Source organism: Schistocerca cancellata, chromosome 2 (genome assembly GCF_023864275.1).
Source record: "Schistocerca cancellata isolate TAMUIC-IGC-003103 chromosome 2, iqSchCanc2.1, whole genome shotgun sequence".
NCBI classification, from domain to species: Eukaryota; Metazoa; Arthropoda; class Insecta; order Orthoptera; family Acrididae; genus Schistocerca; species Schistocerca cancellata.
Window position 1 is genome coordinate 581,852,247 of NC_064627.1, and position 15,283 is coordinate 581,867,529.

The following is a 15,283-nucleotide window of genomic DNA, read 5'->3' on the forward strand; positions in this document are numbered from 1 at the left end:
CCTCCACAAACTACAAATATAAAACAATAACATACATCACAAAAGATAGTGCAGAGTGGATTACTAATGTTATTGTAGACAACCACAACACACAAAGAAAGAATTATATGCTACACATACTCCACAGTGGCAATCCTAGAAAAAGGACCTCTGTACTCACGTATCAAATTACTAAGAAGTCTGCCTAAAAACCTGCATGGTAGTGTACATAACACTAGCTTTCCAAAGAAACTCAAAACTATCCAGTGGAAAAGAAATTTTACAGTGCTGAAGAGTATTTACCATATCAGATTTGTATATATTGTTATTTATAATCAGTGCCATTAGAATGTAAGCAAAATGGTCCTATATTGCATGTACATTTACTGTACACAATGCAAACCTACAGGATCAAATAAAATTTGATTCAATTCAACTGAATTCAATATCACCAATTTGCCATATTAGTGAAGTAAGATTCTTGCTGCTCTTCTGTGACTGCCACCAATAATATGATTAGAAGTCTGTTGAGTGTTTTCTGGTCTACTCTTCTTTGGAGTATTACCTCAGTTTGCTGTCATCAACTTATGAAGTCATCTGTAGTGGTATATCCTTAATAAGAAGCACTTGCAAGACGTCATCTGCTACTCCTTCATTAGGTGTTAAACATTATCAGCTTTCTTAATATTCGGCTTCACTGTGATAAATAGCTTCAAAGCAATTTGTGTATAACAGTTACTTCCCAAAGCTCGATTCTTTAAAGCACTAAACTCTTGCATATAAAACAGCTTCAAACATCTGATTACTTTACAAATGAGTTGATGTGTCAAATATTTGATGGCTAATGATACAAAATCCTAATTATGCTGATTTCATTAGTTTCAAGTTATTCATCCAATGACTAATGAAAAAATCAACACTAAAATTTATTGTGTTAAACATTTAACATAATGATTGGATTATGACAAAAATGTAATCTTAAAAGTTTGATTGATAATTGTGTGAAATAATAAAAATAAAATTTTCGTTGTATCTAAAAACCACTACACAGGCAACCTGCAATTTGGACTGGATTACTGTTTCAGATGTTTAGTAATACAGATGACTGTGTTATCTCCCTCTCTATGTTGAGCTCTGTTCTTCAGTTCTGCTTTAGCTGTGTAGACCTACCAATGGTTGGCACCAAATGACTTCTTAATTCTGCCTGAAATTGTATTGGCTCTTGAGCATTTTGTCACTGTTCTTAAATCACTGAATGGCTGTACCAATGAAGCAGATGTTGGTAAGGTACATCATATCATCCCAACCATTGTATTTAGTGATACTGTTGAATCTCTTTAGCTATTTAATCATACTGTGGTCAGCATCTCCTAAAAACACTGGCGGATATGTGATGTACATCTGATTCATTGATGAATCTGTAGAGATCCAGCTGCATGATAAACTGATAAATAAAGGTGATACTGAGTCGCCTTGTTGGCCAAAAGCTCATTTTCAGACAGTCTTTTTGTTGTGCCTACCTGCGACTCAGCATCTCTGCTATACGGTGAGTAACAACTATCCTTTTCATAATGTTGTTACATTCCATCCTGAATTTTCCATTGTTGATAAATAAAGGCAGCAGTTTCCAATCAGTAAGGCTTGGGATCGAGCCTTGAGAATACTGACTGCACAATGACAGTCTGTTGGAAGATCCAATCAAGCCATACCAGCTGAAGAACTGATATCACACCGTGTAGATGTGCCTCCTCCATGTCAGCAGCATTGGAACATCCATGATGTAGACATGCTTCCTCAGCATCAGCAGCATTCTGACAACCACAAAGAGGCTGTGAATCAAGACTGAGGTCTCATCTGCACACTTCCCCTTCCACTTGACCAATGGACCTGTGCCCAGGCATTGCAAGTCTGAGCTTTAGAATGGGAGGAAGGGGATATACAAGATGGCACCCAGCAGATATAATCAATTAGGACTACCTGAAGTCAGATTGCCATCATATTGCACCATCTGGACAAACATACCTGGATGAATATACGATATGTTTCAGAATCAACATATACTGGCACAGCTTAAAATCACTAACATGCAGTACTTCACAAGTCTCTCAGGCAACTGACAACAGATCTTCTTTTACACTGGAATCAGGAAAACCAAATGGAAAACTACATACAAAGACAGACATAATGTCTTTCTAGAAAGTAGCTTTAGAGCATTATAGTGAGACGCACCAAAACACAACTCTGAAAAACTAAGAAATGAGAAGCACAATTTAATGTTGTTAAACAATAGATGCTCAACAGTATCTAAATTTCTGGGAAACAAATGGAAAGAGAAAAATGGCACTTTATCAGTTACGGGAAGAAAAATTAAGTTGGATGAAAGAAACCTCTGTGAATCAATGGTGACAGTAAAAAAGCTATTCATAAAGAAGAGCTGTGTGACAGACCTGTTCCCTAGGCCTAGATGATTTTGGTGTGGGCACTAAGCTGTATAAATATTCAAATGACCACTGATGCTGGAGATGGATGTTAATGAGTTTCTGGAGGCAAAAAAGTTGATTAGCATGGAACCTAGAAGTTATCTAGGACTCCAAAATCCACAAAGGGCAACTATATCATGAGAAGTCTCTGTGTACTGGGGGAGAAATGGACCAGCTTTTTTTTGCTTTACAAAGAGCAGTTAGGAGTCAGCTTTCTACATCTACCAGCAAATAAGTGTATGTATGGAGACTTTTATTCATTTGCTGTTGGCAGCTGCCAAATTGTGTGGTACTACCATCAGGCTTCATGACAGGGGGGTGATACAGTGTATCAGCGCACTTTTGGTTGCAGGTTTTAGCAAGGTGCTTCTAGGCAGAGAGAGAGAGAGAGATGTTGGAGAGTACAATAATGTGCTAAAAAGGGGGCATAAATCATGGAGTGGTGTTGGAGCTGAAAACTGATAAAGAACAGAAGACAATGACTACATTTTCATAATTTCCAGGATGGCTCCGAACTATCTAACATTCTGTGCCTCATTTTTTCTCCTTCTGTGAAATCTGTATTGGATGGTGATTTTTTAAAACTCACCCTATGCAATGGTCATCCATTATTGAGATGTGGAAGACAAACAAGTTATCTCAACACAGAACTGTAGCAATACTCATTAGCCTTCAAGGTATCCCCAAAGAAGGAGATTAATAGGGGCACACTCACTCTTGAGAAGTCTCCTGTCACTGCACAGGGGGTAATGAGAGACAGCTGGTAAGGAATGGAGGAGCAGGTAGTAACAAATCGCACCAGAAATGTGCCAAAGTCAAAGAAATTACAGTGCATGCAACAGTCTAACTGTGTTCCACAGACTACTCATATCTCTTAATGGAGAAGAAATAATACACATGCATCTATGAACATGAAGCTTTGTTCATTTTGCTCCTCTTGAGCTGGATATTTTACAGCTTTTCTTTTCCAGCTTTCTGTGTCCTTTCTTCCATTTTCCTTCAGTTGCCAAAGACAAGCTATGATAATGAGATTTAGATATTTAATATACATTGTCTGCTGTTGCTGATAAGCTGCTTGAATTTCATTATTCTCAGCAAGCACAACCCTTCTGTCTGTAACATTTCTAACATTATTTTTTTTTTTTATTCTCTATGTGAGGCAATGCACTAACACAAAAAATAATAATCATAAAACTATGAAACTTACCTTATTATGCCATCTGTTATTCTAATATCATCTTTTGCATTGATCAGAAGTGGTATAAACTCCTAAAAAATAAGAATAATAATATTTTAGCATTACATTTAACACATTTTTATTTTTGTCTTCACTGTATTAAACTCAGTGAATTCATTACATGTTGGCAGTATCATTAACTTAAATTGAGGACTAAGCTATTTAAGTTATTTGAATTCATTAATATTAAAACCAATGTGCATACTGCAAATTGTGGTTTATTCACCTCATGATACATATCTGCAATGTGTATGGTTTGTCTAATGGAAAATCTCCAGGTGCCTATGAAGTGAATGTGGTCATGGTAAAGCCAGCAGGCATCTAGGCCCTACAATGATTGCACAGGACACTCAATGCCATGTGGAAAGACAACAAATGCCTTCAGGCTGGAGTAAGGGTGTCACAGTTCCTCTGCTTAAGAAAAAGAGTTCATGGAAGCCCACTAATCATAGACAAATAAAACTGATGTCACATGGGTTGAAAATTCTATAGAAGATCACAGAGCAAAGATTGAGAACAGTCCTTGAACCACAACATAATTGAATAGACAAAAATCTACTCTCAAAGCACACACATAAAAGACAGCTGTAACTGGCAAGCTTTTTGGAGCCAGTTGCTCCTTCTTAGGCAGAAAGGTTGAAGGGGAAGGAAGAGGGGTGAAGGAAAAGTACTGGAGAGGTCTACAAAAAGGGGTGGATTTTGGGAAATTCACCCAGAACTGTGAGTCAAGGGAGACTTACCGCACAGGATGACAAGGAAAGACTTTCTTTCCTCTTCAACCCATCTGACTGAAAAAGGAGCCACTGACTTCGAAAGCTTGCCAATTACAACTGTCTTTTATTTTTGTGTCTGCCGCCACTTGGTGAGTAGATTTTTTATCTATCCAATTAAATTATTTTGTCAATAATTGAGTGTTTTCGTTGTTATAGAACCACAACTGAAGAGGAGTAGTATGGCTTCGGAAATAACACTTCAATAGTGGATCTAATTTTCTGTGCCCTCAAGCTGATGAAAAATTCTGGAAGCAAGGAAGAACCTTTTAATCAAGTTCCTAAATGTACCTCTCCCTTAAAACCCACATCCTTTCGTATTTCCCTCTCCTTCCCTCTTTCCTGATGAAGCAACCGTTGGTTGCGAAAGCTTGTGGGCAAAGAGTTTCGGCAGAGATGTCAGTCGAGGCAGAAGTACAGAGGCAAAGATGTTGTTGAAAGCTCATTTTCAGACAGTCTTTTTGTTGTGCCTACCTGGCGGCAACTTGAAATTAGCGGAGGTTGAGGCCTGGCGGATAACAAGAAGAGAGGATATACTGAAGGGCAAGTTCCCATCTCCAGAGTTCTGACAGGTTGGTGTTAGTGGGAAGTATCCAGATAACCTGGATGGTGTAACACTGCCAAGTTGTGCTGGCCGAGCACCAAGGCATGTTTAGCCACAGGGTGATCCTCATTACTAACAAACACTGTCTGCCTGTGTCCATTCATGCGAATGGACAGTTTGTTGCTGGTCATTCCCACATAGAAAGCTTCACAGTGTAGGCAGGTCAGTTGGTAAATCACGTGGGTGCTTCCACACGTGGCTCTGCCTTTGATCGTGTACACCTTCTGGGTTACAGGACTGGAGTAGGTGGTGGTGGGAGGGTGCATGGGACAGGTTTTACACCGGGGGCGGTTACAAGGGTAGGAGCCAGAGGGTAGGGAAGGCGGTTTGGGAATTTCATACGGATGAACTAAGAGGTTATGAAGGTTAGGTACATGGCGGAAAGACACTCTTGGTGGAGTGGGGAGGATTTCATGAAGGATGGATCTCATTTCAGGACAGGATTTGAGGAAGTCGTATCCCTGCTGGGGAGCCACATTCAGAGTCTGATCCAGTCCCGGAAAGTATCCTGTCACAAGTGGGGCACTTCTGTGGTTCTTCTGTGGGCGGTTCTGGGCTTGAGGGGATGAGGAAGTGGCTCTGGTTATTTGCTTCTGTACCAGGTCGGGAGGGTAGTTGCGGGATGCGAAAGCTGTTTTCAGATTGTTGGTGTAATGGTTCAGGGATTCCGGACTGGAGCAGATTCGTTTGCCACGAAGACCTAGGCTGTAGGGAAGGGACCGTTTGATGTGGAATGGGTGGCAGCTGTCATAATGGAGGTACTGTTGCTTGTTTGTGGGTTTGATGTGGACGGACGTGTGAAGCTGGCCATTGGACAGGTGGAGGTCAACGTCAAGTTGTGGTGTTGTCTGAAAGCTGACGCAGTCCCTCAGCCACATACTCCCGACAGTCAAGTACCACGGTCGTGGAACCCTTGTCCGCCGGAAGAATGACGATGGATCGGTCAGCCTTCAGATCACGGATAGCCTGGGCTTCTGCAGTGGTGATGTTGGGAGTAGGATTAACGTTTTTTTAAGAAGGATTGAGAGGCAAGGCTGGAAGTCAGAAATTCCTGGAAGGTTTGGAGAGGGTGATTTTGAGGAAGAGGAGGTGGGTCCCGCTATGACAGGGGACGGAACTGTTCTAGGCAGGGTTCAATTTGGATAGTGTCTTGGGGATTTGGATCATTAGGAGTAGGATTAGGATCATTTTTCTTCGGGGCAAAGTGATATTTCCAGCAGAGAGTACGAGTGTAGGACAGCAAATCTTTGACAAGGGCTGTTTGGTTGAATCTGGGAGTGGGGCTGAAGGTGAGGCCTTTGGATAGGACAGAGGTTTCGGATTGGGAGAGAGGTTTGGAGGAAAGGTTAACTACTGAATTAGAGTGTTATGTTTCCAGGTTGTGTTGATTGGAATTTTGAGGTTTTGGAGGGAGTGGAGCTGGAAGTGGGAGATTGAGTAGACGGGAGAGACTGGGTTTGTGTGCAATGAGAGGAGGTTGAGGTTTGTTGGAAAGGTTGTGAAGGGTGAGTGAGTTGCCTTTCCGGAGGTGGGAAACCAGGAGATTGGATAGTTTTTTGAGGTGGAGGGTGGCAAGCTGTTCTAATTTGCAGTTGGCCTGTAGGAGGATGCTCTGAACAGCCGTTGTGGATGTGGGAGAGGAAAGACTGAGGACTTTTATTAAGGATAGGAGTTGATCGGCATGTTCGTTGGCTGAGTTGATGTGTAGGTGAAGGATTAGGTGGGTGAGGGCAATGGATTGTTCAGTTTGGAATTAGTATAGGGACTGATGGAAAGAAGGGTTGCAGCCAGAGATGGGAACTTTAAGTGTGAGGCCTTTGGGGGTAATGCCAAATGTCAGACAAGCCTGAGAAAATAAAATATGGGAGCGTAACCTGGCTAGGGCGAAGGCTTGTTTGTGGAGGGAATGTAAATAAAACTTAGTGGGGTCGTTGTGGGGGTGTTGTGAGGGTGACATGGTATTAGAAGGTGGAAAGTGTAACTGAGGCTGAAATGAAAATGAAAATAAAAATATATGGGGAGAGATAAAGGTGAACTAGAAAGCAACTGGAGGTCTGGTGTGAAAAAAGGCGAAAAAGTGTTGGTTAAAGCTGGGCTATGTTGATCCTGTGGTGAACTTGGGTTGGTAGACAACGATGTGCACAAAGGTTAGGTGGTTGTGTTGCCGCCAAAATACGTTAAAGGGTGGTGAAATTCGGGAAAATTTCGAAAAAACTGCGTATAAATGTATTAAAAGAAGTGGTTTTGTGGTGGCAGATTATGAAAATGAGGCTAACAATTGTCTGACGAAGAAATAATGATGTTAAAACCTGTGGGAAGCGGCTAAAAATGATCAGTGATGTGGGAAAAACAGAAATGGAAATAAAGCGAAAGTTATTAGAACTAGCCGAAATGGTTGTTTAATAGGGGAAAGGAACTGTTCGTGAACTAGAAATGGAGGATTTTATAGCAGCGGTAGTGTTGAAAGCGGAAAAAATTTTTTGGTTATGGTTTGGTTTGGAAGTGGGTTATGTTTTATTGAGTATATATAGGCGGGATAAAATTGTATAGTAGATTACGGTAAAAAGGAGAAGGTGAATACAAAGAGAAACTAATGGCAAAAACACAGAGAAAAAATAAGACTTCTTCCGTCACAGCGGGACCCACCTCCTCTTCCTCAAAATCACCCTCTCCAAACCTTCCAGGAATTTCTGACTTCCAGCCTTGCCTCTCAATCCTTCTTAAAAAAACCTTAATCCTACTCCCAACATTACCACTGCTGAAGCCCAGGCTATCCGTGATCTGAAGGCTGACCGATCCATCGTCATTCTTCCGGCGGACAAGGGTTCCACGACCGTGGTACTTGATCGTCGGGAGTATGTGGCTGAGGGACTGCGTCAGCTTTCAGACAACACCACATACAAAGTTTGCCAAGGTAATCCAATTCCTGATGTCCAGGCGGAGCTTCAAGGTATCCTCCGAACCTTAGGCCCCCTACAAAACCTTTCACCTGACTCCATCAACCTCCTGACCCCACCGACACCCCGCACCCCTACTTTCTACCTTCTTCCTAAAATTCACAAACCCAATCATCCCGGCCGCCCCATTGTAGCTGGTTACCAAGCCCCCACAGAACGTATCTCTAGCCTACGTAGATCAACACCTTCAACCCATTACATGCAGTCTCCCATCCTTCATCAAAGACACCAACCACTTTCTCGAACGCATGGAATCCTTACCCAGTCTGTTACCCCCGGAAACCATCCTTGTAACCATTGATGCCACTTCCTTATACACAAATATTCCGCATGTCCAGGGCCTCGCTGCGATGGAGCACTTCATTTCACGCCGATCACTTGCCACCCTACCTAAAACCTCTTTCCTCATTACCTTAGCCAGCTTCATCCTGACCCACAACTTCTTCACTTTTGAAGGCCAGACATACCAGCAATTAAAGGGAACAGCCATGGGTACCAGGATGGCCCCCTCGTACGCCAACCTATTCACGGGTCACTTAGAGGAAGCCTTCTTGGTTACCCAGGCCTGCCAACCCAAAGTTTGGTACAGATTTATTGATGACATCTTCATGATCTGGACTCACAGTGAAGAAGAACTCCAGAATTTCCTCTCCAACCTTAACTCCTTTGGTTCCATCAGATTCACCTGGTCCTACTCCAAATCGCATGCCACTTTCCTTGACGTTGACCTCCATCTGTCCAATGGTCAGCTTCACACGTCCGTCCACATCAAACCCACCAACAAGCAACAGTACCTCCATTATGACAGCTGCCACCCATTCCACATCAAACGGTCCCTTCCCTACAGCCTAGGTCTTCGTGGCAAACGAATCTGCTCCAGTCCGGAATCCCTGAACCATTACACCAACAATCTGAAAACAGCTTTCGCATCCCACAACTACCCTCCCGACCTGGTACAGAAGCAAATAACCAGAGCCACTTCCTCATCCCCTCAAGCCCAGAACCTCCCACAGAAGAACCACAGAAGTGCCCCACTTGTGACAGGATACTTTCCGGGACTGGATCAGACTCTGAATGTGGCTCCCCAGCAGGGATACGACTTCCTCAAATCCTGTCCTGAAATGAGATCCATCCTTCATGAAATCCTCCCCACTCCACCAAGAGTGTCTTTCCGCCGTCCACCTAACCTTCATAACCTCTTAGTTCATCCGTATGAAAGCCCCAAACCGCCTTCCCTACCCTCTGGCTCCTACCCTTGTAACCGCCCCCGGTGTAAAACCTGTCCCATGCACCCTCCCACCACCACCTACTCCAGTCCTGTAACCCGGAAGGTGTACACGACCCAAGGCAGAGCCACGTGTGAAAGCACCCACGTGATTTACCAACTGACCTGCCTACACTGTGAAGTTTTCTATGTGGGAATGACCAGCAACAAACTGTCCATTCGCATGAATGGACACAGGCAGACAGTGTTTGTTGGTAATGAGAATCACCCTGTGGCTAAACATGCCTTGGTGCACGACCAGCACATCTTGGCACAGTGTTACACCGTCCGGGTTATCTGGATACTTCCCACTAACACCAACCTGTCAGAACTCTGGAGATGGGAACTTGCCCTTCAGTATATCCTCTCTTCTCGTTATCCGCCAGGCCTCAACCTCCGCTAATTTCAAGTTGCCGCCACTCATACCTCACCTGTCTTTCAACAACATCTTTGCCTCTTTACTTCCGCCTCGACTGACATCTCTGCCCAAACTCTTTGCCTTTACGAATGTCTGCGTGTGTCTGTGTATGTGCGGATGGATATGTGTGTGTGTACGTGTGTATACCTGTCCTTTTTTCCCCCTAATGTAAGTCTTTCCGCTCCCGGGATTGGAATGACTCCTTACCCTCTCCCTTAAAACCCACATCCTTTCGTCTTTCCTTCTCCTTCCCTCTTTCCTGATGAAGCAACCGTTTGTTGCGAAAGCTTGAATTTTGTGTGTATGTTGGTGTTTGTTTGTGTGTCTATCGACCTGCCAGCACTTTTGTTTGGCAAGTCTCATGACACACACACACACACACACAATACAGACATAAGGATTAATATTTCTATTATTTACCCCATTACTTTAAATGGCACAAAATGCCTATACTATACTTGCAGATTTATTTATTCATATTCAAGAATTCATCTATGGTATAGAAGGAGTTGTCAAGGAGATATGATTTCAATTTATTTACTGTTACTGCTGTCTGTCAGACATTTTATTTCATCTGGTAATTTGTCGAAAATTTTTATAGCAGCATATTTTACCCCTTTCTGTGCCAAAGATAGGTTGAGTAATGGATAGTGTGAGTCTTTCTTTTTTCTGGTATTTTAATCATGAACGTCACGTTTTTAAACTGGTCCATGTTGTTGAGAACAAATGTACTGTGAGGCTGTTGTAAGAATTCCCAATATTTTAAAAAGATGCCTACAAGATATGTGACTATGAACCCCAGACATTATTCTAACCACTTTCTTTTGAGCAGTGAATACTTTTTGTCTAAATGTTGAATTACCCCAAAATATTATTCCGTATGACATCAGAGAGGGAAAGTATGCAAAGTATGTTAGCTTACTAATTTCTATATCCTCAAAATTGGCAATTATTCTGGTTGCAAAAGTTGCTGAACCTAGTTGCTTTAGAAGATCCAAAATATGAATTTTCCAATTAAGATTCTCATCTATGTGTACACCCAAAAACTTAGTATGCTCTACCCTGTATACTGACTTCCGTTGATGTGTTATATTTATTGAAGGAATTGTACTTTTTGCAGCAGAAAATTGTATGTACTGTGTTTTTTCAAAGTTTAGAGCAAGCCCATTTGCGGAAAATCAATTAATGACTTTTCCAAAGACCTTATTTGTATCATTTTCAATTGGAGTTTCTTTTACCAGATTAATAATTATGCTTGTATCATAAGCAAACAGTGTCAGTTCAGCTTCCTGTTTCAGATAGGAAGGGACGTCATTCACATATATCAAGAATAGAAGGGGACCCATAATTGAAGCCTATGGAACACCTAACGTAATTTCATCCCAGTTAGATGAAGTGGCAAGCTTATTTAAATCACTTGACCCATATAAGGAAACTTTTTGCTTCCTGTTCCGTAGGTACGACTTAAACCACTCATATGCTATTCCATTTATTCCATAGAACTGTAATTTCTGTAACATAATGTTCATAATGGTTCACACAATCAAATGCTTTGGACAAGCCACAGAAAATTCCTATTGGTGACATTTTACTACTTAAAGACTCTATTTTGTGGACAGTGAAATTGTATATTGCTGTCTCAGTGGAACAGCATTTTTGAAATCCGAACAGTGATTTACTAAGTATCCCATTACTGTTGAGATGGCTAACCACTCTTGAGTACATTACTTTCTTGAAGATTTTTGAAAATGCTATAAGTAAGGATACTGGCTGATAATTATTGACATCTGTGGTGTCCCCCTTTTTGTAGAGCGGCCTGACAATGGCATATTTTAACCTGTCTGGGAAAATACCTTGAGTTAATGATGCATTACATATGTGACTCGAAACATCAGCTGTTATTGCTCCACATTGTTTTAATATCTAATTAGAGATGTCATCTACTCCAACAGAACATTTATTTTTCAAAGATTTAATAACTTTACTTATTTCACAAGAGGTTGTTAGGTGAAACTTAATCTGACTAAATTTTTTCAAAACAGACTCTTCCATGTACTGCCTGCCTTTTTCTTTTGAACTGTTCTCACCAATTTTTCTTCTACACTTAGGAAACAGTTGTTAAATACATTAGCTACTTGTGTACTGTTGGTTAGGATGGTCTCATTCTCCTTAATAGTAATACTACCTACCCCAGTGGTTACTTTTCCTGTCTCCCTTCTAACAACATTCTATACTGATTTGATTTTATTACCGGAGGCATCAAGGGATCACCAATTTAGTATTGGAGGGCAGCGTGGAGGGTAAAAATCGTAGGGGGAGACCAAGAGATGAATACACTAAGCAGATTCAGAAGGATGTAGGTTGCAGTAGGTACTGGGAGATGAAGAAGCTTGCACAGGATAGAGTAGCATGGAGAGCTGCATCAAACCAGTCTCAGGACTGAAGACCATAACAACAACAACAACAACAACAACAACCGGAGTTGTTAATTTCTTCTCTAACATACATATTTCTAGATCTCCTTCCAACTTTTCTCAGTATGTTACAATAATTTTTATAGTGTAAAACTACTTCTGGATCTTTACTAGTTCTTGCTGTCTCATAAGGTTTTCTGTTTTTTTCTGAAGACGCTTTAATACCTGTAGTAATCCAAGGTTTCTTTGAAAAATGTGTGGTGTTACATTTAGTCATTTTCTTTGGGAAACAATGTTCGAAAAGGGATATAAATTTATCAAGAAATAGGTTGCATTTATCATTAGCATCTGGCTCATTATATACATCTCCCCAATTAACATTTCTTAAGCTTTCTTTGAAGTGTTCTATAGATACCGCGTTGAGCTACCACAGGGAAAGCATGTGTTTGTTTTACATCCTCTTTCTGTACAAATACATTATCTATTAGCGTGCTACTGTGTGGAGTTATATGTGTAGGGAAATTGATCACTGATTCAAAGTTATATGTTGTTAATAACACTTCTAGTTCACTTTTCCTCTCAGAATTATTTAGAAAGTTTACATTGAAATCACCATAGATTAATAACTTCTTCTTTTTGTCTGACAGACAGCATAATAGGGAGTCAAACTTTTTTATGAATAGCTCCCAGTCTCCTAATGGGGACCTGTACACTGTTGCTAATATCAATACTACATTATCTAGCTGAAGTTCACATGCACAAACCTCGAAGTGCTGATCAACACAAAATTTGCTTACTTCTACAGTTTTGCATTTATACCCTTGTTTTATGAAAATGGCAACTCCTCCTTTATCCATCCTAGATCTACAAGTGTAAGATGCTAAATTATACTCCCTTATACTGACACTATCCATGCCCACAGTGACATAGTGTTCAGACAGAGTATATCAATCTCATTCTTATTTTTGAGATCATCTAAACACACTAATAGCTCCTCTACTTTATTTTTTATTCCCTGATCTTTTGATGAAGTAAGTTGATACTGTCCTTAGCTTTACCCCTATTTACATGAAGTTTCTTTTATTATATTTATCTTGATTGTCATCTGTCTAGACTTCGGCTTTAACCTAAAAAATCTGTCTGCCTGGACCCATTAACCACAGGGATCACCCCTTGTGTTACTGTGGACCCCCTTACAGTTTCTGCTAATAGAGAAGCTAACTTACTTTTCCCCATCCTATTCAGGCGCAGGCCTTGTATAGTGTATCCCCACCTACCAATAGCATTTACTGAAACAACACTTATGTGAGATTTTGCCGGTGTCTGGAGCATCCTGTTCAGCTCAGTGTTAACATGCTTTACAGCAGTGTTTACCCAGGGCTGATCATGGCGCTGAAAGACCTACACAAACCCCACATTTGTGTGCTCAGTTTCTGCTCCTATTTTACCAAGGTCACTCCTAATACTGTCTCTTGGATTCATAGCCATGCTCTTTCCTGCTCCCCCAACTATAATTACCTGATCTTCCTTCTCAAAGTCCCTGCATAGCTGACTAAGCTTTCTTTCACCTGGCTGAGACTAGTATTTGGTTTCACAAAACTTGTGACCTGGTACCCTGCACCTAATTTCTCCTGAAGCTGCTGGCCCACACCCCACCCATGACTGCTGCCTATAAGCAGAATTCTTCTTTTCCTATTCTGTTTTGATCCCAACTTGTCTTTTTTCTTTAAGCTAATATTCTGCTTCAACCTACTTTCAGCTACATCTGGATGAGGCCCTTTCTCAACTTCAGATAGCAAGCCAAACTGATTTACTAATTGAATTTCTGGAGTTTTTTTCAAGTGTTTCCCTATTTCGCCCTTTGCTTGCTACCTTTTCCCAGTTCCCACTCTCTTTTTGCTCCCTTGACCTACATAATTCCAAGTTCGCATTTTCTAATTCAGCCTGAAGGACACAAATTTTTGCCTCCTGTTCACCGATTTTTCTGTCCTTTCTACATAACCTACACTGCCATGGAAGAGCCTCATTTTCTACCTTTATTTCCTCGCCGCTACATTCACCCCAATCAAAGCATAATTACCCGTCTACACAGAACACCCCCTCTTCCAAATTTCTACGGCAACCACTACATTTGTCACACATGGTTTGACAGACAAACTTAACACAAAAGCAGAGAATAAGTTGTATGACCTACACAAATTAATTTGACTTTGAAGTGATAACTCTAGTCAAAAATGAAAATCTACACTTGAGCAAAATTTACACCTAAAAAACGTAAACAAAACTAGCGACTACCGGTCTTTTACGAAATACTTCCTTTTCGATCTAAATATGGTCAGAAAAGCGAAACCTTCAATGGATAGCCTAGAGATGAAGTATATACACTAGTCTAAAATGTAATATTAACTAAATTAGCTCTTGTTTCAATATTAATCACTTAACTCTGCGAGAACTTCATATATGCGCGTCTGCCTAGCTTCAGAGATCCCAGTACTAAGAATACAACATCCACATCAGTTAGATGAAGACAGTGGTGGTGGCAGTCAAAAGAGAGGGGCACCCAGTAAGTGTAAAGCTAGAAGATCGCCACCCAGAATATGTAGACAGCTTTCCATACCTCAGAAGTATAGTCACCAGAGGTAATTCTGTCCGACATGAAATCACCATCAGAGTGAAAAAATGTGCTGAATTCTACCAACAAGTGAGAACCCTGGAATGTGACAACATGGTTCCAGAAAAAGCAAAATTAGTTATGTTTGACTACTAATTTGCAGCAACACTGACCTAAGGTCTCAAAGCATGCACTCTCAGAAAGAGAGTTTCATCAAGTCTCCAGGCCTCAGAAATAAAATTCCTTAGACCCAACATCCAGAAGACCAAGGTTGGTAAGTTAAGGAGTGAGGAGGTGAGAAACAAAGCAAGATCTGAGACATCTCTTTTAGAGTGAATCAGCACAAACACGCCATGGTGGTATTGGCACATAATAAGGTTGGAGCCTATAAGAACAACCCAAATAAATTTGGAAAGAGAAGTGAATGGAAAAAATCCTGCAGGAAGACCCAGAATCTATTGGATGGACATGTTCAAGGATGACCTTGCTGACAGAGGAAGGAAATGAATGATATTCTCTATAAAGGGTTATACATGGATAGAAGAAAGG

At 41.0% G+C, this 15,283-nt stretch overlaps 1 protein-coding gene across 2 annotated transcripts in view; it reads right to left on the bottom strand.

Annotated features, from left to right (window-relative positions):
- The window catches only part of LOC126162191 (protein timeless), a 408,622-nt gene that overhangs the window by 227,557 nt on the left and 165,782 nt on the right, over positions 1 to 15,283 (bottom strand). For both annotated transcript variants that reach the window (XM_049918518.1, XM_049918519.1), the window contains one exon: positions 3,667 to 3,728. In XM_049918518.1, coding sequence (XP_049774475.1) covers positions 3,667 to 3,728 — 62 coding nt within the window. The remainder of the gene's footprint in view (positions 1 to 3,666; positions 3,729 to 15,283) is intronic.